The 25,463-nt window shown below is 45.8% G+C and overlaps 1 protein-coding gene across 3 annotated transcripts in view; it reads left to right on the forward strand.

Annotated features, from left to right (window-relative positions):
* Positions 1-25,463, forward strand: part of ASTN2 (astrotactin 2) — a 988,998-nt gene that overhangs the window by 570,224 nt on the left and 393,311 nt on the right. For all 3 annotated transcript variants that reach the window (XM_061163301.1, XM_061163302.1, XM_061163303.1), the window contains one exon: positions 10,356-10,506. In XM_061163301.1, coding sequence (XP_061019284.1) covers positions 10,356-10,506 — 151 coding nt within the window. The remainder of the gene's footprint in view (positions 1-10,355; positions 10,507-25,463) is intronic.

Here is a 25,463-nt window from a genome sequence, read left to right on the forward strand (position 1 = left end):
GGGTTCGATCCCTGGGTTGGGAAGATCCCCTGGAGGAGGGCATGTCAACCCACTCCAGTATTCTTGCCTGGAGAATCCCATGGACAGGGGAGCCTGACAGGCTACAGTCCCCGGGGTCACACAGAGTCAGACACGACTGAGTGATTAAATGCTCACATGACAAGGTATGTTGACACCTTGTTTATTTAACATATATGCAGAGTACATCATGTGAAATGCTAGGCTGGATGAATCATTAAGTTGGAATCAAGCTTGTTAGGAGAAATATCAACAACCTCAGGTATGCAGATGATACCACTCTAATGGCAGAAAGTGAGGAGAGCATCTTGATGAAGGTGAAACAGGAGAGTGAAAAAGCTGGCTTAAAACTCAGCATTCAAAAACTAAGATCATGGAATCCAGTCCCATCACTTCATGGCAAATACATGGGGAAACATTGGAAACAGTGACAGACTTTATTTTCTTGGGCTCCAAAATCACTGAGGACAGTGACTGCAGCCATAAAATTTAAAGACCCTTGCTCCTTGAGGAAAAAGCTATGACAAACCTAGACAGCATATTAAAAAGCAAAGACATCACTTTGCTGGCAAAGGTCTGTATAGTCAAGCTATGATTTTTCCAGCAGTCACGTATGGATGTGAGAGTTGGACCGTAAAGAAAGCTGGGCACTAAAGAATTGACACTTTTGAATCATGGTGCTGGAGAAGACTCTTGATAGTCCCTTGGACTGCAAGGAAATTAAACCAGTGAATCCCAAAGGAAACCAACCCTGAATATTCATTGGAAAGACTGATGCTGAAGCTGAAGCTACAATACTTGGGTCCCCTGATGCAAAGAGCCAACTCATTGGAAAAGACCCTAATAATTTTCCTGATGGGAAAGATGGAAGGCAAAAGGAGAAGAGGGCGGCAGAGTATGAGATGTTTAGCTAGCATCACTGACTCAATGGACATGAATTTGAGCAAACTCCAGGAGGTAGTGAAGGACAGGGAGGCCTGGTGTGCTTCTGTGCATGGGGTCACAGAGTCGGACACGGCTTAGCAACTGAACAACGATACAGAGATATACAGGTACAGAGACACGGACTTGCAGGGTGATTGTGTTCTATTAACTGAGCTGTAAGTTCTAGGAGAGCAACGCCTGTCTGTTTTGCTCTTTTCTGAAGGCTTAACCTCCAACCCCTGTGGTGGTGAGTGCTGGGTAAATATCTTTGAAATGAACAAATGCATTTCCAAAATACAGCAGCCCCTTATCAAGGCGTCTGTTTGAGCCTGACTATGGTGAGGGGCTTCTATATCTTCTCTCATTAGTCCTGACTATGTCCCTGTAAGCTGAATTTCATTGTCCCCATCTCACAGATGGGCAATGGATACTCACAATCATTTTCTCTTTGTCCCCCAAACCATAGAGATGATAGGCGGCCTCATCCATCTCTCCTTCTCTTCCTCTTCCCCCTCACTTTTTCGATGAACAGCCATTGTTGTGACTGTCACCATAGTATTGCACAGCCCTCCCCAGGAAGCCTGACTCCTCCCCCGCCATCCCCGAAAGTGGCCATCCCCCTCAGGTTGCGTTCCTGCCATGGCCAGCAGGAGCAGGCCCTCAAGAGACAGCATTCCCATTGCTCAAAGGCTCTGACTTTCAAAAAGCCCAATCTGCTTCCCTGTACCAGCCCACCCCTGCCTAGAATCCTTGTACCACCTAACCTTCATAAGGCCATTGCCGTGTGCCAGCCACTGTCCTAACACTGTCCCTAACATGGTCTTCAGCCGGTCTCAAAACAGCCCTAATCCTCAAAACGGAAACTTGGTTCCTTCTTCTAGGAAAAGAGGATGATCCTATCATTTACATCACTGTGTTTTCATGATGATGAAGAAGTCTGCCACATGTCCTGCTGGAAACATTTCCTGGCATATTATGAGTGTTCAATAATCGTGAACTATTATTACTCTTGTTGTTGTTGCCATAATGATTTACCTAAAATCACAGTCTGTGTTATCAGTCTCAATAAAAACAGGGTCTGATTCTAGAGCCCTTTGGTGGATACTTGTAGCTCCCAGGATGAAGTGCAGGATCGGCAAGGCCTGGCACACAGACAGCCTTGTCTCCCAGCAGCCTCTGCTGTCCCATCCTTTGCTAGACCACACCTCCTCCCCGACACTCAGCTTCCATACATCGTTTGCAGTTCCCCCAACCAGGGCATGCCCTCTGTTACCTCTAGGCCTTCACATATTCTGTTCCCTCTGCCCGGAACACCCTTATCTCATACCACCCTCCTTCATGTGGCTAGTTTCTGCTCAGCCTTTTTGTCTCAGCTTCAATATTACCTCCTCCTAAAAGCCTTGTCTGGCTGCTCGCTGCCAAGGTCTGGGTGGGTGGAATGACTTCTTCTTTTATAGTCCTAAGGCCCCAGTTACATTGCAAGGTTTACTTTTTTTGGTTGTTTTTCTCTTCCTCCCCCGCACATGCTATGTCATACCTATTCCTGTCTTTGCCCGGGAGGCAGCCCAGGGCCAAATTAAACATCAGCAAACATATCTGAGTGAATTGACACTATGAGGCCCCAAGTCCTCCTTCTCCTGCACTGAGCTCCTCACATTCTCAAGTTACAGTCCTTGCAAGTTCGCAGGAAATCAGATGATGCTGGTTTCTGCCGGCCTTTGGACACCCTCTGTGTGTAAGACATTTTGCATATATCATCTACCTTATGTTCCATGCTAACTCTCTCGCCAGCCAGGTATTAGTATCTCCACTTTTCAGATAGGAAAATGGAGGCTCGGGGTTTACAGGACTCACCCAAGGTCCCATGGTGACTGAAGCTGGCAGACAAGCCTGCCTTGTGTCCCCTGCACCCCGCAGCTGCTCCTGACCCCTGCGAAGGCACACGAGGTGTGGGGAGGAGGGACCTGATTCCTGACAAGCCCTGTCCTCACCTCCTCGCTCTCTGGGAGCTCAGGAAACAGGCTGCCTGGTGTCATCAGAGAAGGATTAGTCTGCACCCGCGGGGGGCTTGTCACTTCCTGGGCCCTTAGTCCTCCATCCGCACCTCTCTGTGAGTGACACAGACCTTTCCTGATGCTTAGTAACAGGGGGCCACGTCCGCACCTGTTCCCAGCTGCCTGCCTCACGCTCTCCCCGCGCTGGGCTCAGCCGGCTCGGGCAAATGGAATCCAAGTGCTGCTTCACACTCACGCAACCCGCTCAGGAGGGGATGGCAGCCTCACTCAGCCTGGCAGGGCTTGGGGGACTGTTTTGAAACCAGTATTATCGGGAAAAAAAAAGAAAAATTAGATTGTTAGAACTGGAGAGATGCTTCAAGACAGCTTAATGGCTGGAATTAATAGGTGACAAAAGAGAGGAAGAGTGATACCAAAGGAGAGGCATATTAATAGAGATCACAGAAGGTAAATTAATAGACTTATAATTTCACAAACATAATATGCATTTGTCATATTGCTAACAACTGTTGAATCCAAAATGTATGGGTGTTCATTATATTATTCTTTCATGAACTTTTAAGATTCATCTGACAAAATGCTGAAAAAATTAAAATTAAAGACAATGTAGGGGGTTGTAAAAGCATTTGTTGTTTAGTCATTCAATTGCGTCCAGTTCTTTGGGACCCCATGGACTCTAGCCTGCTCTGCTCCTCTGTCCATGGAATTCTCCAGGCAAGAATACTGGAGTGGGTTGCCATTTCCTCTCCCAGGGGATCTTCCCAACCCAGGGATCAAACCTGCATCTTTGCATCTCCTACATGGCAGGAGGATTCTTTTACCACTGAGCCACCAGTTGGAACAGCATTACATATAAATAAAATAAAGTATACAATTCAAAAAGTAATAATAGTAATCATCTCAGTACCAGGCATGCAGTAGGTGCTGAAATATTTTTTGAATGAATGAACAGTAAATAGATTTGCATTGGATTTTAGACTTTAGAAAACATGGCCCTATGCACCCTTTCACTGTATCATTCCCACAATAATCCTACATGGTTGGGAGCTAGAAAGATGCTGTTCCCATTTTACAGATGAGAAGAGTGAGGTTCAGAAGAAACTTCATAGAGGAGAAGGAATGTGGGTTCTGGAGTTGGACATACCTTGGTTCAAACCCTAACTCCAACACCGACCTGCAGGTTTTCCCCTGTGAAACAGGAAGTGGTGGTTCAGCCTACTGTGTCTTTTTGTAAATACAGTCTTACTGAAACATAGCCATGCTCATTCATTGCATTTTGCATATCATCGTTGCATATTTTCTGTGGCTGATTGTGCACTATAAAAGCAGAATTGAGTAGTTGGAACAGAGGCCATATGGCTTGTAAAGCCTAAGATGTTGACTGTGGATTTCTGTATGGAGAAGTTTGCCAACCTCTGTTCTGCCTGGGGTGTGTTAGGTACTTAATTATTGCTGGTATTTTCTCCTCTCAAATGAAGGAGAAATGGCTTCACCATGGTCCTTTCTCTACGTTTTCATGGGCTTTGTAAATACCACAGTGTGACATGCGGCGCCTGGAGTCGGGAGGACTGGTATGGTGTCAGTAGCTGGAATTAAGACCAAAGGCCAGGATTATAGTCTTGGCTCTGTCCTGCTGTCCTATTCAGCTTGAGGAAGTGTCTCTGAGCTGTGAGTTGTAGGTTGAGTAGTGTCCCCCAAAACTCTTGTCCACCCTCAGAATGTGAACCTTTCTGGAGATAGAGTCTTGGCAGATTTAATTAAGATAAGGTCATAGTAGATTAGTGTGTGCACCCACAGCATGCAAAGTCACTTTAATCATGGACAGCTCTTTGCAACCCTATGAACTATAGCCCATCAGGCTCCTCTGTCCCTGGGATTCTCCAGGCCAGAATACTGGAGTGGGTTGCCATGCCCTCCTCCAGAGGATCTTCCCAACCCGGGGATCAAACCCACATATTTTGTGTCTCCTGCATTAGCAGGCGGTTTCTTTACCACGAGCGCCACCTGAGTGGACACTAAATCCAGTGGATGGTGTCATTGTGAGGAGAGGAAAAGACAGACACGAGGAAGAGGCCATGTGACAATGAAGGCAGAGATTAGAGTGATGCGGGCACAAGCCAAGGAATGCCGAGGGTTGCCAGGAGCTGTGAAGGGAGCTGTGAAGGGCAAGAAGGGGTCTGCCCTAGAGTCTGGAGAGGAAGTGGGCCTGCTGACACCTTCATTATGGACACCCAATCTCCAGAACTATGACAGCATACGTTTCTGTTGTTTTAAGTCACCTGTTTTGTAGTCCTTGCTACGGCTGCTCTAGAAAACCACCACACTGGTGTTTTCCCCTTTTATTCCAGTACGGATCGAGGCTACTGTGGCGTGTACACAGGTCAGCCGGCAGCGCTGGGAGGTGTGCAAGGGCGGCCCAGCCTCTGCCCTTCCAGTTCTTCCTCCTGTAAGACCTCACTGCTTCACCCCCCATGTGACCCGGGACAAGTCCCTTCTCTCCCCAGTAGCTGGTTTCTCGGGCTGCAGAGGCAGAGTAAAATGTATACCTCGGGGTTATGGAGTCAGTGCCGGAAAGAACCGAGATCAGTGCTCAGGAACTGATGACAGAGGGAGATGATGTGGGTGATGCTGGCAGTTTCTGGCAAAGCCGGGACTCCCCCCGGTTGCCCCTGTCACCCCAGTCCACCTCCACCTCCAGGGCTAAACCCTCCATCCCTCTATGCCCCCCTAGCGGGGCAGCTCTGAGCTCCCACCTCCACCTCCAGGGCTAAACCCTCCATCCCTCTATGCCCCCCTAGTGGGGCAGCTCTGAGCTCCCACCTCCACCTCCAGGGCTAAACCCTCCATCCCTCTATGCCCCCCTAGTGAGGCAGCTCTGAGCTCCCACAGAGCCCAGATCCTGCACTCAGCGTCTGGGATGAGGAGTTGGGTCCTGACGTAGGAAAATGCCAGCCTCTGCCCCTGCTCCGATACTTCATTTTCCCAGCCTGGCACGATTGCTGTTCTCAACTCAGTAACAGCCCCTGGGTCAGGGCTTTGTGTTTTAAACAATGTTCCCCGGGTGTAACTGATGTTTATGCAGAATCAATCCTTTCAAAAGCTAACAGCCTCCTTATTTGTGTAGCCTGAGCTGTCGCCAGGTTCCACTGGAAGGTGACAATTTTCTCTGGTTTTTCTCGTCTCTTCCTTTGTTTCTCTGGGTCGTTCTGTCTCTGCTGTCCATCTCTCTGTGTGTGGTCTTTCCACTCAGGCAGTGTCTTTTTCTTCCCGTTCATTCTCTGTCTTCCTGAGTCTGTCCCCTTCCCCCTCTGCCCATCGTTCCCTCTTCTCTCCTCCCCGCCTCCTCTCCATCTCAGCACACGTACACATTTATTCTTCTTGCTTTGATATTTTCTCCTTTTTGAATCTGTTTCCTACTCCTCTTTCTCCCTCTCTTTCTTTCTCCTACTCTATCTCTGCGTTTTGTCTTTCTTTACACACCCCCCACCCCCTTGCCTCCAGCTTCCTCTTTTAAGCTCTGTCTCCATGACAGTCCTCTGGGTGTCTTGTCTTCTCTCTCTGTCTCTCTGTTTACCTATCCATTTGTCAGTTCATCCATCCATCCAGGCATCCATCGATCTCTGGATGGCTGTATTTCTGCCTCTTAGCCTCTCTCCTTTCTTTCTAGCAGATTCTCTGCATGTTAGTCTCTTTTTTTGCTCTCACACTTTCTCTAATTCTCTCTGTCTTAATCTCCTCCCCTCATGTATCATCCTTCTTCCCCCTCTAAGGATATTAATATTTTAATACCCTTAATGTCTTTCTGGGATTCCCAACTCTATGATTCAGAAGTGGGAGTCTCCCAAGAGCATGAGTTCAGGGACTGTTAATTCCCTCCCTCCATCCACCTGCCACCTTGACCTCACTCTGTACAAAGTTGGGGAGTGATAGATAAGCTGGCTGCTCTCCTCCTTGCTTATTCTTCTTTGTCCCTCTACTAAAGCCCTGAGCATGAGGGATTTAGGGTGGAAACCCAGAGTTGGGGCTAGGCAGGGGAGTGTCCTCTTTGGACATAATCTTGATAAAACCACTGATTGGCGGTGGTCATGTCCTTGCCTTCTGGTAATTGCTTTGTTTCACTTGCCAAACATCTACTTAGCACAAGTGCCTACCAGGCTGTGTGCTGGGGACTAAAGAGGAGTGATTCTGTATCCTTGAGCAGAGTTATTCGTGCTTTTGTGCTATACAGTAGGTCTTTGTCTGTTATCCGTTTTAAATATAGCAATGTGCAGCGTGGACTGGGGAGTCGTTTGCGGGGAGAATGAATAATGCATGTGTGTGACTGAGTCCCTTTGCTGTCCATATGAAGCTGTCACAGCATTGCTAAGCAGCTGTGAGTGAGTGCATGTCGCTCAGTTGTGTTGGACTCTTTGTGACCCCATGGACTGCAGTCCAAGGAATTCTCCAGGCCAGAAATACCGGGGTGGGTAGCCTTTCCCTTCAGGGGATTTTCCCACCAGGGAGATCAAACCCAGGTCTCCTGCATTGCAGGCGGATTCTTTACCAGCTGAGCCACAAGGGAAGTCCAGCTGTACTCCAATATAAAATAAAACATTAAAAATAAATAAATAAAGGGGATGACTAAGCCTTGGGCTTTTCACTCAAGAAGCTTGCAGTCTCTTTGGGAAACTATGGAGTTGGTGATGAAGATCAATAAGATAAATAGATTTAAACAATGGACTCAAAGCGAAAAGGAATTGATTCTGTTTGGGGGATGTAGAGAAGGTTTCACAAAGGAGGTCACAGTGAGCTCATCAGACGTGTCACTGCCGTATTCCTAGTACCTAGAATGGCCCCCGGTACATAGTCAGCACTCAGAAAACATGTGTAATATAAGGATGAATGAATGGACGAATGGATTCAAATGGTTTTAAGGATCCTTAGGATTCTGTGGGGGAGAAAAGTTGGAGCTGAGCATCCCAGGCAGAAGAGCGTGGTGAGGATTCAGGGAGGTTAAGGTACACCCTGCCCTCAGAGCCCTCTGCATGGCTGACCCGCCCATCCTCTGGGATGTGGCTGAGGCTCACAGCTCTGTCCCTCACTGGGCATTACCTCGGCCACAAGGAGCTGCCGCTCCCAAGGACACCCCTTCCATGTGGCAGCCGGTGATGGGGTGACGCAGAGCCTTCCACGTAGCAGCCGGTGATGGGGTGATGCAGAGGTGATGCAGGAGGCAGGGTCCCTTGCCTCCATTCAGGATGTCTTTAAAGGGCCACTCCAGCTTCAGAGCTCCCCTCAGGACCACCGAGGCTGCAGATCTACGTGGCATCAACCACATGGCAGGACCGCCTCCCGCTGCCCAGTCACGCCCTGCTGGCTCCCTGTGTCCCAGGAGGGCACCTCGATAAACCTCCTGTAAGCAGCGCTCTGTCTCAGGATGTGTTTGCAGGGAACCTGACCTCAGATTGTGTGTTTAGGGAATGAGAAGAAAGCTGTGGCTATGGAATGGGGACTATGAGGACAAAGTAAAATGTAGCCAGCCAGGTAGGCGGGAACCCAATTATGCAGGACCTTGAATGCCAATGAAACTAATTTAGATTTTCTTCTAGAAATAATGGAGACCTATTGCCCCATAGGGTATCTAGGTAGAGCTGGAATTTACCAGGTTCACTGGCAGTCAGGATGAAAGATGGAACAGAAGGGGGTAAGGTTGGAGTCAGGGAAGAAGCTAGTAGACTGAAGCCTGGCGCTCCAAGCCTGAGGAGAGGAAGGTTGGGAGAAAGGCTGAAGGGTGTGGTCCAGAGACATCACTAGGGGTGCTCACCGACCCCCTTGTACAACACATGCGTACCCTGGCACCTCCCCTCTTTCTTAGTTCTGGATTCCATGAGTTATACATCATGGAAGAATATGGTGCCTCTTTTTACTGCCTCTGGTGACCCTTTAATAAAGTCTCCTGCAAATAATGAACACACCATAGATCAGCCAGGGCTAGGATAGTCCTTGTTTGGGGGCCCTTTGCCCAGAAAGCAGCATCCAGAAACTTCCATTTTTTATCTCTCCTCACATAGAATTTTGGCAGATTCATGGATTATGGTATCTAGTCTTAGTCATTTGTGAACCGCATTTGGGAGGTTCACGCATGCATTTGCCTAGAGTCTTATCATCTTTACAACAGCTGATGCTACTGGTGTTGATGGTGTGATTTGTAGGCGAGAGTCTGAAAAATACGGTACTAGGGTCAGAGAGTTCCGTGTTTGTGTCTTGGCTCTGCTGTTTATAGGCTGTGTGATTTGAGGTGAGTGCCACCCCTCCCATAGTTTCAATTTATCTCTGCAAAGTTGGAACACCAGGTATGTGCCCATTTTACCGAGTTGCTGTGGGGATGTCTGGAACCTGTAGAAACATGTATAATGCAAGATAAGAGCTGTGTCGTGGGAGGAACTTCCTCTTTGGACTCAGACGGAGCTGGGCACAGACTTTTAACTCTGCCACGTTACAGGCTGGTGGCCGTCAGCAGAACGCTTCACCTTTCTTTTTCTTTTTTCAATTGAATTGTAATTGATTTACAATATTATGTTAGTTTCAGGAGTACCACAAAATGATTCAGTTATATATATATGTGTTTTCAGATTATTTTCCATTATAGATTAATACATGATAATGAATATAGCCCCCTACACACTATAGTAAATCCTCGCCATTTATTTTATATGTCGTGGTGTGTTATCTGTTAATCTCATACTCCTAATTTATCCCTACCCCCACTTTCCCCTTTGGTAACCATAGTTTATTTTCCACATCTGTGAGTTTGTTTCTTTTTTGTGAATAAGTTCATTTTTATTTTTATTTTTTTCTGGATTTCACGAGTGATACCATACGATATTTGTCTTTCTCTGCTCGACTTACTTCACTAGGTATGACAATCTCTAGGCCCATCCATGTTACTATAAATGGCATTATTTCATTCTTTTTAGGACTGAGTGGTATTCCATCATGTATATATACTGCAACTACTTTAGGCATTCATCTGCTGATGGACACTTAGGTTGCTTCCATGTCTTGGCTGTTGTAAATAATACTTGTCCTTTTTCAGTCACAGTTCACTTATTGGTAAAATGGAAATCGTATGTCTACTTTCAAAAATTATGAGGGTTATTGAAATAAAGGGTGCAAAGTTCCAAATATATACCTCTTTATCAAAACTAAACAACCATCATGTCATATGACAGTATAACCACTGAATTTACTTCTTTTTGGTTTTCTTTGCTTCTTATTTTCTTTTGAAATAAGCATTTGTGTCATTCTCTCGATTACACATATGATGAATAATGATCTCAAGAGTAATGCACATTAAACTTAGTTTTAACCCAGTGATACCAATGTCTCTGGGATTTAACTGTCCCCTTTCTCTCCAAGGGAGGACGCGATGCTGTCCACATACTTTGAAACCATCAACGACCTGCTGTCCTCCTTTGGGCCTGTCCGTGACTGCTCTCGGAACAACGGGGGCTGCACGCGCAACTTCAAGTGCGTGGCTGACCGTCAGGTGGACTCCTCGGGGTGTGTGGTAAGTGCCCTTGCCCTTGAACGTGGTGCTGGCCCCGGTACCAAGGCTGCCAGCCAGAGGCCCTTCTGTGAGGGGGCAGCGGGTCAAGGTCGTAGCTCCTACCTTCGTGGCCTTCAGTACATCTGGCCTCCCTCCTTGATTTCCTCATCTCGACAGTGGGATCCCGATCACACGTACCTCCTGTAAGTGTCGGAAGAATGAAATGAGCTATTACAGCTTCAGTGCCCACTATTCAGTAGGTCCTTGAGAGTTCCTGGCGTCTGACTCACTAACACCCCAGCTCTGCCCCGCCCCACCCCACAGGTACAAAATCCGCTAAACCACTACAAGTTCTCATTTGGATTAAGAGTCTGAGGGCATAGTCAGTGAACAGTGAGCATCTCTCAAGGAGTTCTGTTTATAAAACTCAGTAAAATGCCTCTGGATGGGATCATGTGTAAAGGCACTCAGAATGGAAATGAGCTGGCCCCCTTGCCCTCCGCAATATATCGACATGGGGATTTAGCCTTGCAGGAAGTTCACAGCCCGTTTGGGAGTGAGGTCGGGCCTGTCTTGTCTCTGGACAGTCAGTGGGGAACACATCATCTGTTCGGAAGAGAAGTAGCAGGTGAGGTCTAAAGTGTGAGGGAAGCTTGCTGGAGATGGTGGTGCTGTAATGGGCTTCGTAAGATGAGTCAGTGTACATTGGGAAGAGAGTGGGGCTGGGGGAGGCAAAGCCACAGAGGGGATGGTGTCCTTGCTTGCATGGAGCTTTAGTATCAAATGTGCAGTAAGAACACGGAAGATACGTGAGCGTCACGGTTGGTCCCAAACTGGAATATGGTCCCAGACTGGATGATGCGTCTTATAGGAATGATCAAGGGTACTTGTTTAAAATGCACGTTCCAGGTAAAATGTCCACAAGAAGGTGAAATGTTACACTAGAAGTTTTGATTCTATAGTGGGAGTTCAGTCCCCAGAGCCTGAATTTGTAACACTGTTATGAGTGTGTATGTGTGTGAGACGTGGGGGTGTCTTACAAGCTCACTTGGGATACATCGTCCTACATGCTAAATGCCTTGGCCTGGCCCCCCTCCAACCTCTCCATCACTTTACTTCCTTCTACACTAGAGCCTCTCCTGTTGGAGGAGACTCTTGAGAGTCCCTTGGACTGCAAGGAGATCCAACCAGTCCATCCTAAAGGAGATCAGTGCTGGGTGTTCATTGGAAGGACTGATGCTAAAGCTGAAACTACAATACTTTGGCCACCTCATGTGAAGAGTTGACTCATTGTAAAAGACCCTGATGCTGGGATGGGATTGGGGGCAGGAGAAGAAGGGGATGACAGAGGATGAGATAGCTGGATGGCATCACTGACTTGATGGACATGAATTTGGGTGAACTCGGGAAGTTGATGATGGACAGGGAGGCCTGGCATGCTGCGATTCATGGGGTCACAAAGAGTCAGACATGACTGAGCGACTGAACTGAACTGACACTAGAACCAAGTGGAGATAATCAGTTGTTGTTCCTGGACACACTTACCTGTTTAATGCCTCAGAGACATTGCTCATGACATTCTTTCACCTTCAGTGGCTTGCTCCCCTAACAATGTAGCAAACAAGTGGACTTCCTTTGAGATCCAGCTCCTTTAGGAAGCCTTTCCCCTCTCCCCAATGGAGAAATAACCATGCTCTTGTGAGAACCATTACTGTTTTTGTGTATGTTTATCTGTTATACCGCCTGTGATAATCTATAGTCCAAACTGGCTTTTTTCACGTGTGAAAGTGAAAGTGAAAATCGCTCGGTTGTGTCCGACTCTTTGTGACCCCATGGACTATACAGTCCATGGAATTCTCCAGGCCAGAATACTGGAGTGGGTAGCCTTTCCCTTCTCCAGGGGATCTTCCCAACCCGGGATCGAACCCAGGTCTCCCATGTTGCAGGCAGATACTTTACCAACTGAGCTATCCCAATAGGCTGAGGGAGAACCCAGGGAATCTGTTGATTCAGCTCAGCATCCCAGTAGTACCCATCTCAGAAGATAAGAAGGAAGAAAGAGGGCGGGAAGGGAGGAATGAGTCCATGGATGAAAATGCCTGCTCTGGACGAGGTTCTTTGAAAGAGACCAAGGGAATACCCGGTCAGCTCTTAAAGCACCTACGTAGCCTCTAGGGAGATAGACGAGGGCCAGGAAACCAATACAAAGAAGCTTCTAGAGGATGAGATAGTGCAATAAAACTATTTCAGACTCAAAGATCAAGAGGTCTTCAGAAGCCAATGGGCAATGGAGATTTTATTGATGAGAATTTTTAGAATTCTAAGTGATAGAAACTCAATATAAACTGCTTTAGGCAAAAAGAGGCAATGTATTGACTGAAATGGAAGTCCACCCAATAGGACTGAGGGGCTCACACAGTGTCACTGGGATCCATCTCCTCTCAGCTCTGCTCTCAGGACCATGCCACACCTTCTCTACACAGTGAGTCCTGCAGGACACCAGCATCTCTTTCCTTTCATTTTTGTTCAGTCACTGGGTCATGTCCAACTCTTGTGACGCCATGGACCACAGCACGCCAGGCCTGCCTTGAGCAAACTTGAGAGTTTGGTCAAGTTCCTGTCCACTGAGTCGGTGATGCTGCCCAACCATCTCATCCGTGGCTCTGCTTTTCTCCTTTCGCCATCAGCCTTTCCTGGCATCACAGCCTTTTCCAGTGAATTGGATCTTCACATCTGGTGGTCAAAGGACTGGAGCTCAGGTTCAGCATCAGTCCTTTCGATGAACATTCAGGGTTCATCTCCTTTAGGACTGACTGGTTTGATCTCCTTGCAGTCCAAGGGGCTGTCAAGAATCTTCTCCAGCACCACAGTCCCTCCAACTAAAGTCACAGAATTCCATCTGATTGGGTCAGCTTGTTTTTCATGCCCATCCCTGTACCAGTCACTGTGTTTGGAAGGACTAGACTCATCCCGGAACCTGGGATGTGCGTCAGAGGCGGCTGCATCTAAACTCTGTGGTAGTGAGCCGGGGGAAGGCATAGGCTCTCAAGGAAAAGTAGGGAGCTAGCAACAGGAAGAGGGCTTGTAGAAGCTGGGTGGCTGTGCATAAGTGCTGTCCACATCAGAGTATTTGCAAAGTAGCCTGCCATGCTGCATGTTGGGAGACTGAAGCCCCGAGAGAGAGAGGAGGGTTTGCCCAAGTCTTAGAGCTGGTCATGAACTCCTTATTGAAGTCAGATCATGAACTCCTTATCCCCAAATTCAGACTTAAGTTGAAGAAAGTGGGGAAAACCACTAGACCATTCAGGTATGACCTAAATCAAATCCCTTATGATTATACAATGGAAGTCAGAAATAGATTTAAGGGACTAGATCTGATAGACAGAGTGCCTGATGAACTATGGATGGAGGTTCGTGACACTGTACAGGAGACAGGGATCAAGGCCATCCCCAAGAAAAAGAAATGCAAAAAAGCAAAATGGGTGTCTGAGGAAATCTTACAAATAGATGTGAGAAGAAGAGAAGTGAAAAGCAAAGGAGGAAAGGAAAGATATTCCCATTTGAATGCAGAGTTCCAAAGAATAGCAAGGAGAGGTAAGAAAGCCTTCCTCTGTACATCTGTGTCTCTTTTTCTGTATTGCATATAGGGTTATCATTACCATCTTTCTAAATTCCATATATATGTGTTAGTATGCTGTAATGTTCTTTATCTTTCTGGCTTTGGACTCTGTGGGAGAAGGCGAGGGTGGGATGTTTCAAGAGAACAGCATCGAAACATGTATATAATCTATGGTGAAACAGATCACCAGCCCAGGTTGGATGCATGAGACAAGTGCTCAGGCCTGGTGCACTGGGAAGACCCAGAGGGATTGGGTAGAGAGGGAGGTGGGAGGGGGGATCGGGATGGGGAACACATGTAACTCCATGGCTGATTCATGTCAATGTATGACAAAACCCACTACAATAATGTAAAGTAATTAGCCTCCAACTAATAAAAATAAATGAAAAAAAAAGAAAGAAAGCCTTCCTCAGCGTTCAATGCAAAGAAATAGAGGAAAACAATAGGATGGGAAAGACTAGAGATCTCTTCAAGAAAATTAGAGATACCAAGAGAACATTCTATGCAAAGTTGGGCTCAATAAAGGAGAGAAATGGTATGGACCTAACAGAAGCAGAAGACATTAAGAAGAGGTGGCAAGAATACACAGAAGAACTGTACAAAAAAGATCTTCACGACCCAGATAATCACAATGGTGTGATCACTCACCTAGAGCCAGACATCCTGGAATGTGAAGTCAAGTGGGCCATCACTATGAACAAAGCTAGTGGAGGGGATGGAATTCAAGTTGAGCTATTTCAAATCCTGAAAGATGATGCTGTGAAAGTGCTGCACTCAATATGCCAGCAAATTTGGAAAACTCAGCAGTGGCCACGGGACTGGAAAAGGTCAGTTTTCATTCCAATCCCTAAGAAAGGCAATGCCAGAGAATGGTCAGACTACCACACAGTTGTACTCATCTCACACACTAGTAAAGTAATGCTCAGAATTCTCCAAGCCAGGCTTCAGCAATACATGAACGGTGACCTTCCAGATATTCAACTGATTTTCAAAAAGGAAGAGGAACCAGAGATCAAATTGCCAACATCAACTGGATCATCAAAAAAGCAAGCGAGATCCAGAAAAACATCTATTTCTGCTTTATTGACTATGCCAAAGCCTTTGACTGCGTGGATCACAGTAAACTGTGGAAAATTCTGAGAGAGATGGAAGTACCAGACCACCTGACCTGCCTCTTGAGAAGTCTGTATGCAGGTCAGGAAGCAACAGTTAGAACTGGACATGGAACAAATAGGACTGGTTCCAAATAGGAAAAGCAGTACGTCATGGCTGTATATTGTCACCCTGCTTATTTAACTTACATGCAGAGTACATCATGAGAAATGCTGGGCTGGAGGAAGCACAAGCTGGAATCAAGATTGCTGGGAGAAATATCAATAACCTCAGATATGCAGATGACACCACCCTTATGGCAGAAAGTGAAGAAGAACTAAAGAGCCTCTTGATGAAAGTGAAAGAGGAGAGTGAAAAAGTTGGCTTAATGCTTAACATTCAGAAAATTAAGATCATGGCATCTGGTCCCATCACTTCATGGCAAATAGATGGGGAAACAGTGGAAACAGTGGCTGACTTTATTTTTCTGGGCTCCAAATTCACTGCAGCTGGTGACTGCAGCCATGAAATGAAAAGATGCTTACTCCTTGGAAGGAAAGTTATGACCAACCTAGACAGCATATTAAAAAGCAGAGACATTACTTTGCCAGCAATGGTCCATCTAATCAAAGCTATTGTTTTTCCAGTGGTCTTGTATGGATGTGAGAGTTGGACTGTAAAGAAAGCTGAGTGATGAAGAATTGATGCTTTTGAACTGTGGTGTTGGAGAAGACTCTTGAGAGTCCCTTGGACTGCAAAGAAATCCAACCAGTCCATCCTAAAGGAGATAAGTCCTGGGTGTTCATTGGAAGGATTGATGCTGAAGCTGAAACTCCAATACTTTGACCGCCTGATGCAAAGAACTGACTCATTGGAAAAGATCCTGATGCTGGGGAAGATTGAGGGCGGAGGAGAAGGGGACGACAGAGGATGAGATGGTTGGATGGCATCACCGACTCAATGGACATGAGTTTAGGTAAACTCCTAGAGTAGGTGATGGACAGGGAGGCCTGGTGTGCTGCGGTCCATGGGGTTGCAAAGAGTCGGACACAACTGAGCAACTGAACTGGAGCTGGTCAGTGGATTAAAAAAAATTCAAAAACATGTTCTAAATGATCCATGTTGTCTCCAAAACGTGAGTCTGATCTTTCTGAAAGGACTAAGTTGTCTCTTTCTCCTTTTTTTCATCAGTTCTCTTTCCTTAAATAATTAAGCTCCTTCTTAAGGATAGACGTCCCTAAAGAATGAAACCTCATAAATGCAGAGATGTGTGTGTGTGTGTGCGTGCAAGTGCGTGTATATCTGCATGTGCAGGCAGGAATTATCTCTTTTCCCCTCTCATTAATGTAAACGAGAAAAATAAGAGGAGACTGAGAAAGTACGGCCATTCCTTGGAGCTTAAGAGAAAATTCAATAGTCTGATGAGGTTGTCAGTGACCTTCCTCTATAGATTAAGGACCTAATGTTAAAGCTGCAACTTCAGAGCTCGATGAATAGAAGGCAAGCTCTTCTCTATGACTTCAGAACAGACAGGGAAATACCCACTTTTACACTGAAATTAAAAATCTCTCTTTTCTCTGTAGACTTTCCATAATGCTGGGAAAGGTAATTTTTTTTTTATTGTAGCCCATCTTCTAAGAAACTTATTCTGGCAAAAACGAATAATATCTTATATTTTTAGAACACTTTAGAGGTCTCAAGGCGTGTCTACATCCGATGATTCATTCATCTTCACCGCAGACCTGGCGGGTAGGTTCGCTCACCTGTGTGGGAAGCAACGTGACTTTCCACGGTTTCACCGCAGGGTGGCAGGATAGAGGCCCAAACCCTGGGCTGCTTCCCTGTGGCTGAGAGGAGACGGCAGCAAAGGACCTCGGAAAGGAGACTGGTCTGGGTGAAGTGGGTTGAGCCCTGACTTGGTCATTGTCAAGCTTTTGAATCTGTGTTGACCTGGTTAGCTTTCAGCTGTTAGGTTTTTCAAAGGGAACAATAGCTCTTGAACTCATCGGTTTTCTGAAAAATCAAAAAAATGTAACTGGACATGATCCGAGGTTTACAGAGTACCATTTCTGTGTGAGATGAGGAAGCCACCATTACTGATGTATTAAGCGTCTTCTCCAGCACCACGATTCAAAAACATCAATTCTTCGGCGCTCAGCCTTCTTTAGGGTCCAACTCTCACATCTGTACATGACTACTGGAAAAACCATAGCTTTGACAATACAGTCCACAGGAGCATGGTGTATTTAGTTTTCTATAATGTTTCTACGACTGGATTTTATTTATTTGTTGCTCCGTCCAATGACAGTGGAAACTTGGTCAGTTTAGGTGTTCTGTGTCTCACCTCTTCTGAGCATCTCAGTTCAAGGAGGCTGAGTTTCTACGACTGGATTTTATTTATTTGCTGCTCCGTCCAATGACAGTGGAAACTTGGTCAGTTTAGGTGTTCTGTGTCTTACCTCTTCTGAACATCTCAGTTCAAGGAGGCTGATGCACTTCCAAGGCACGGGTGTGAAGGGATGCTTGATGCTGGACTAACTCCATTCTAGTACCTGCCGTCCCGTCTGGCCCTTCATCACTCTTCTTCCTTTCTAACCTACAGCAGGACTTCCCTGTTCCACCCAGTTTACAGGTGTGTGGCCCGTCCTGGTATCTGCTGCCATGTTCTGTTCATCTCCACCACTCGGCGTTTGAGGCCAGTTGGTTCCAACCATTGGAGACATTCCACAGCCTACTGAGGGCCTGAGGAATGTCCAGTCGCTCTTCTACCCACCCCTGCGGACCTCAGAGTCTGAAGCTGGCTGAAGCTGTCTCAATCCAGACAGACCATGAAGGCCTTTGTAGATGTCAAATTTCATGCCAGGAAGAGCACGCAACCACATTTGCCATCCACCAGACACTGGCTAGTGAGACACGGACGCCTTTGCCTTGATATCTCTCAGACCCACCTGATTTTCTACAGCCCACATCCTCTCCACCCACTCATGTCATCAGCCTGGCGGGAACAGAGCACGGGATCCCTTTGACAAGGTTATCTTGTTTAATACCAACATTCCTCTTTTTGTTGTTGTTCAGTTACTGAGTCACATCCTGTTCTTTGTGACCCCATGGATTGCTTCACGCCAGGCTTCCTTGTCCTTCACTATCTTTCGAAGTTTGCTCAAACTCATGTCCACTGAGTTGATGATTCCATCCAACCACCACATCCTCTTTTGTACCTTTTTCCTCCTGCCCTCAGTCTTTCCCATGGGTCTTTTCCAATGAGTCGACTCTTTGCATCAGGTGACCAAAGTATTGGAGCTTCAGCTTCAGCATCAGTTCTTCCCATGAATAGTCATGATTGATTTCCTTTAGGGTTGACTGGTTTGATCTCCTTGCAGTCCAAAGGACTCTCAAGAGTCTTCTCTAGCACCAAAAGCATCAATTTTTTGGCAGTCAGTCTTCTTTATAGTTCAACTCTCACATCCATACATGACTACTGGAAAAATCATAGCTTTAACTATATGGATCTTTGTCAGCCAAGTGATGTCTTTACTTTTTTAATATGCTGTCTACATTTCTCTCTTCTCCCAGTTCAAATAGTCTTTATGGCTGGAAGGGAGGCCACTTCTATAACAGATTATAGGTTCTTCTGCTTATTATATATATAGATAGATATAAAATAAGTGGAAGAATTAGACCTCAATTTCTGAAATACATATTAGAAAAAAAAAATGCCTTCTCGTGCTTGGCATTCTGGTTCTGCCATGCTCATCTTCTCCTGGAATAATGTAGTCCTTAGATGTGCAACTACCAAATTGGGGAGGGTCACAGAATGTTGGCGGGCTTCCCTTATAGCTCAGTAAGTAAAGAATCCACTGCAGTGCAGGAGACCCCAGTTCAATTCCTGGGTCAGAAAGATCCGCTAGAGAAGGGAAAGGCTACCCACTCCAGTATTCTGGCCTGGAGAATTCCATGGACTATGTAGTCTGTGGGGTCACAAAGAATCGGACACAACTGAGCTGCTCTCACACTCACTTTCATAGGATGTGTCGAAGGCAGAAGGATGCCTACTTTCTACTACCTAGGGCCTGTGAATATGTTATCTTATATGACATTGGAGAATTGCATTCACTTATGAGTTTAGTTGCTAATAAGCTGAATTTTGAAGAGAGGGACTAACTCTTTGGGGTTATCAGGATGAGCCCAATATAATCAATGCCCTTAAATGTGGAGGAAGAAGGCAGCAGAGAGATGCAGCATGACTGGCTTTGAAGATGTAGGAAGAGATTTGTTGTTATTCATTTGCTCAGTCATGTCCGACTCTGGCCCCATGGACCGCAGCCTGCCAGGTTCCGCTGCCCTTCACTGGCTCCCAGAGTTTGCTCAGATTCATGTCCGCTGAGTCAGAGGAAGGGGTTAGGAGTTAAAGAAAGTCTCTGGAAGTTGGATGAGGCAAGGATATGGACTCCCTCTTGCCTGCCACATAATCTAGAAAAGGAATGTAGCCTTGTTGAGACCTTGAATTTAACCCAGTGAGACTTTCTGTACTTCTGGCCTATAGAACTGCAAGATAATAAATTGGTGTTTTATAAACTGCCAAGTCATGGTAATTTGTTATACCATCAATAGAACACTAATGCAGGTGAATAATAGTATGGGAAGGAAGGCTGATCCCAGAGATGATATATAAAAAAATTATACTGTTATTTTGAGTTTCAATTATTTCCAGGGAGGCCCTCACCTCTTGACCAGGGATGGAGAAGGTAGCAATGAATGAAGCATCAAAAGAGGGAGGGAGAGAATACTGTGTTCTTGAGTGTGCTAAAGAGTGCAAAAAAAAAAAAAAAATGTTATCTATTAGAAGTGGTCTAAATGTGACAAACAGAATGATGTCAGCAAGACACAGTTTGAAAAGTAAGCTATGGTTCCATTTATTCTGTGTGGCAGCATAAACGTTGCAAAATTTTAATCAAGATAGAGGGCAAAACCAGAGAAACTGTAAGCACTTAATCATGATATCCTGCAGAGGACGTGCCCACCATCTCTGAATAGCTGCTGCCCCCTGAAGCATTTCACGCCTGCTGTTCCCTTGTATTATCCTGGTTTTCTCAGCTCCAGAAGGGAACTTATATTGGACTCAACCCTAGACAATCCAGTGATCAAAATGTATCCTCCTCAGCCCCTTTATAAATGTCAGTCTATAGCTCCTCTTCATTGTTACAATTTTCTGCTATTGTGTAACTATCTTAATGTGCAGCAATTTGGATGGAGCTAGAGTTTGTCATACTGATTGAAGTAGGTCAAAGACAGACAAATAGCATATGGTATCATTTCTATATGGGATTTAAAAAATGATACAAATGAACTTATTTACAAAACAGGAACAGACTCACAGACTTAGAAAACAAGCTTTTGGTTACATAGGGAAAAGGTGTGGGGGAAGGCTAAATTAGGAGTTTGGGCTTAATGTATATACACCACTATATATAAAATAGATAACACGGACCTACTGTATAGCACAGAGATCTCTACTCAATATTCTGTTATACACACACACACACACACACACACACACACACACACACACACACATATATATATATCCCAGATGGCATAGTAAAGCAAAGTTTATATATATATATATATATACACACACACACACACACACACTCTATATATATACACTCACTTTGCTATACATATAACTTTGTTGTACACCTGAAAATAACACATTATAAGTCAACTATAATATAAAATAAAAAAATTTTAAAAGAAAGTTCTATTGAATAATGGTTATTTAGAATATAGTCTATAGTTCATTTTTAATGTATGCCTTTATGAAGATCATATTTGATTGTTGGAGCATGTTAACAATTTGAAACATTAGTTACAATAAAAAGAAAGAATGAGTTAAAAAACAACCACCACAACTCTGGCTTGAAACAACCAGTCTGTTTTGTTCCCAGTGTTGTGGGTCAGGAACGGGGAAGGACTTGGCTGAGTGATGTGTCTCTGACCTACAGCACATGGCTGGGATCTGGGGCTGGAGAATGAGCGTCCCAGAGGCCCTCTGCACCTCCCCGGTGCTAGGGCTGGTTCATCTTGATTCTGTTAGACCTCAGCTGGGTCTTTCTCCAGAGTGCTTGCCCTATTGGTGTCTCTATTTGGCTTGGACTTCTCATGCCATGGAGGCTGGATTTGCAAAGTTTGTGGTAATTGTTGTTCAGTTGCTAAGTCATGTCTGACTCTTTGTAACCCAATAGACTGCAGCACACCAGGCATCTCTGTCCTTCACTTTCCCCCAGAAGTTGCTCAGACACATGTCCATTGAGTCGGTGATGCTATCCAACCATCTCATCCTCTGCCGCCTCCTTCTCCTTTTGCCTTCAATCTTGCCCAGCATCAGGATCTTTTCCAGTGAGTTGGCTCTTTGCATCAGGTAGCCCAAAGGTTGGAGCTCCAGCATCCGTCTTTCCAATGAATATTCAAAATTGGTTTTCTTTAGGATGGACTGGTTGGATCTCCTTGCAGTCCAAGGGACTCTCAAGAGTCTTCTCCAGCACTACAGGTTGCAAAGGAAACACCTCAAGCTAAGTGCCCCAAGAGCTTATGCAGAAGCTGTGGGTCTTCGTAACACCTAACCTTAGAAGTCCCAGAACATCATTTCTACCACAATCTACTGGTCAAACAGGTCACTGATTTCAGCCCAGATTCAAGAGGCAGGAGCTAGACTGTACTTAATCATGAGATGAGTCGCCAAGAATGTGTGGCCATCTTCAATCTGCATGTTCCTGCAGCTTAGAGTCACTGACCAGGAAGGGTCACCCTGGAGATCTTGTGACCAAGCCAGAACCTCTCCCACCACACGAACAGAAAAACAAAGGTCTTAGAAGGATGTGGGAATCGCTCAAGCTCATGTAGGGAAGCAGTGATAAGAATCAAGATTGGATCACAGACCCCTTCCATGTAATTGTAGGTTCCTACACTGGAAGTCTTTTAGCATCATCTTTGCCACAGTAGCAATCCAAATATTGACTTTAGCAACAGTGTATCCAGTCCTGTGAATGTAACAGAATACAGGAAGAAGAGCCCCAGCTTCTTTCCTCATGTGGTTCAGAAGACAAGATGGGTTTCAGCAGGGCTTGCAGTGTGACCTTCAACAGGTCATTTTGTATCTCTACACAAGAATATCCATGGCAGAGGGTGGGCGGGGCGAGCTGAAATGAGTCCCAGAGAGAAGAGAGGAGATGTGGGAGAGAACTCACACTCATGAGTACCTACTGTGTTCCATTTCACTTATGCTCATGGCAGTTAAATGCTTATAACCACCCCTAGATGGGTATGATTATATCCATTTTACAAACGAGAAAAGCTAGTACATAAGAGCAGCCATCCTCACAGTGACTGTGTGCCAGACATAACTCTAAGTGCTTTGCTTATTTTAACCAATTTAATTCTCACAGTCATCCCATGAGCTAGGTTTTATGATTATCTCCACTTTACACATGAGAAAAATGAAACTGTCTAGCAGGGAAGGGGAGTATATAGAAAAGCACAAAGAAGGATAAGGGGGGGAGAAAGGCCATGCTAGATGTTTTCACAGAAATTTAGGACTGAAAGAGGGGCAGGAGTTTGTATATTTGCCAGACCCTGTGGAGTGATGGCATCTTTTTAGGAGGTGAATCTAATGTCAGGAACTGCCTCTGAATTCCAGACCGATCTCACTCTGCCACGCCTCCCTACAAATCACAGGCCACATCCCCACCTCCTCTTCTCCTTTTTTTTTTTCTTTTCTCCACTTTGACCTAAAAAGCCATCTGGCCTCCCAGATATTTGGAAGGACGAGAGGACCCCTGATTGTCCTGAGATGCTGAGAGGCAACAACACAACCAAAAAAGCTGCCTTTTAAAAAGCTGAGATGGGTAGAGATACAAATTTTCATGTATTATCAGTCAGGCCCCTCTTTGGCACCACTCAGAGGGAGGTGGAAACTGGCATCTGGTTCAGCTGGGGAGAGAGGCTGCTTATCTCCATTCCTGGTGCCATCCTCTTCCAGCGGCTCAGCTAGACTGTCATTTAAGGAACCAGAACTCAAGAAGAGCGAGGAGGACTCGTGAGGGGGATCAGAAGCGTGACAGATCACTTGGAGCACAGCCCAGGCCCTGCTGACCGGGAGGCCAAGCCCTGAGTACCTCCTGGCCTCCTGGCCTCCTGGATGGGTGGAGCAGGGCTGAGCCTCAGGAGGGTCTGGGGCCTGGGAACTGGGTCTTCACCCCCAGAAAGGCACTCTGCATCCCTACAGGTCAGCCACAGGGGTTGTGATGGATTCATGGTACCAACAGGATAGGTTTCTTTCTTTTTATTTATTTATTTATTTATTTTTTTACTAAATCATAGTTCGTTTACAATATTGTCTTAGTTGCAGGTATACAACATGATGATTCAGATATGCACGTGTGTGGGGGGGGGGGGGGCGGTAAAGTATGCACCTCCAAGGTGGGAGACCTGGGTTCGATCCCTGGGTTGGGAAGATCCCCTGGAGAAGGGAAAGGCTACCCATTCCAGTATTCTGACCTAGAGAATTCCATAGACTGTATAGTTCATGGGATCGCAAAGAGTATGACACGACTGAGTGACTTTCACTTCACTTCACTTCCTATGTGTATATAGACACCACAGAAGCCTATATATTTACCTACTTACATATTATATATATGTGTGTGTGTTTGCTCAGTCCCTCAGGCATGTCTAACTTCTGTAACCCCATAAACTGAAACCCGCCAGGCTCCTCTGTCCATGGGATTTCCCAGGCAAGAATACTGGAGGGGGCTGCCATTTCCTTCTCTAGGGGATCTTCCCAACCTGGGGATGGAACCTGTGTCTCCTGCATCCCCTGTATTGACAGACTGATTCTTTACCACTGCGCCAACTAGGAAGCCTATATTCAAATTATTTTCCATTATAGATTATTATATAGTATTGAATACAGTTCCTTGCTACACATATTATTTTAGTTAAAATTTCTTATGAAGCTGAGTTGTCTGGTTGTTAACACTCAACATTTGCTCTGTGATGTAGGGACAGTGATTCTTCCCACGACTTGGGGATGAAGAAGTTGTATTTCTTTCCAAGCAGGATAGTTTTGCCAGAATCCAAAATAGGAAAAATGATGCTTGTCACATTTTTCTTACTAAAAGTCTTCATAAACATGTCGTTAAGAGGCAAAGCATCTTTTTGGAGATTCTTTCAGAGATGCTTTGTCTGGGAAATAGGGTCTAAAGGGCAAAGCATCTCTTATATGATATCCTCATCAAAGCACTTTCAAACAGGTCCACAGACAGATTTTTCTACATGCACCACCATCAGTAATACTAGTGCTTACAACATTGATAGAGAAACCAGTGCTGTCAATAATAGCATCCCTGATGGAGCTACATGTGGGGAATATGTGATGCGGATTACGGGCCAGGTCCTGGGATGAGTGATTAAGATGCGTCATCATGGTGAATCCTCCCCGCTGCCTGGTGTGGTGAGCACAGTTACTACACTCGTCTTATCTGGTGGTTGTACACGGATGTGAGAGGGCTGAGTGATGCGTTCGAGTTGTGGTACTGAAGAAGACTTTTGAGAGTCCCTTGGACTGCCGGGAAATTGGGGTGATCAATCCTAAGGAAATCAACTCTCAATATTCACTGGAAGGACTGATAGTGAAGTTGAAGCTCCAATAGTTGGGCCACCTGATGCCAAGAGCCCACTGGAGGGGACTTTAATGCTGGGAGAGACTGAAAGCAAAAATGGAGAAGGGGGCAGCGGGATGAGATGGCTGGGTATCATCACCAACTCAATGGACATGAGTTTGAGTGGATTCCCGGGTGGTGGAGGACAAGGGAGCCCGGCGTACTGGGGAGAGTCGGACACGATTTAGTGACTAAACAACAATAACAACTTTTCCATGAGAGAAGGGATTCCGAAAGCAGGGGAAGTGCGACCAAGTCCAACCGTCCAGGCGAAAGCAGAGCAGAAGCTCCGCCCAGGTCTATCTGAATCCAGAGCCACCTCTTAGGTCATCAGATGACAGTTTCCGGAGGCTGAGGAGAGTTCCCCCGGGATCAAGCAAATGTCCCCATGTCAGGGAGCATACCAGCAGGACACTTCCTTCTCCTCACCCTCCTCAAGTGTCCCGAATTCCCTTCCTCATCTGTATCTGGGAGGTCTGGAAGAAGAGAAAAGGAATGAGTGTTGGAAGGCAGGGGGTGGGGGTCAGAGAAGGAGACTTCCAAAGAGG

This window comes from Dama dama, chromosome 16 (genome assembly GCF_033118175.1).
Source record: "Dama dama isolate Ldn47 chromosome 16, ASM3311817v1, whole genome shotgun sequence".
NCBI classification, from domain to species: domain Eukaryota; kingdom Metazoa; phylum Chordata; class Mammalia; order Artiodactyla; family Cervidae; genus Dama; species Dama dama.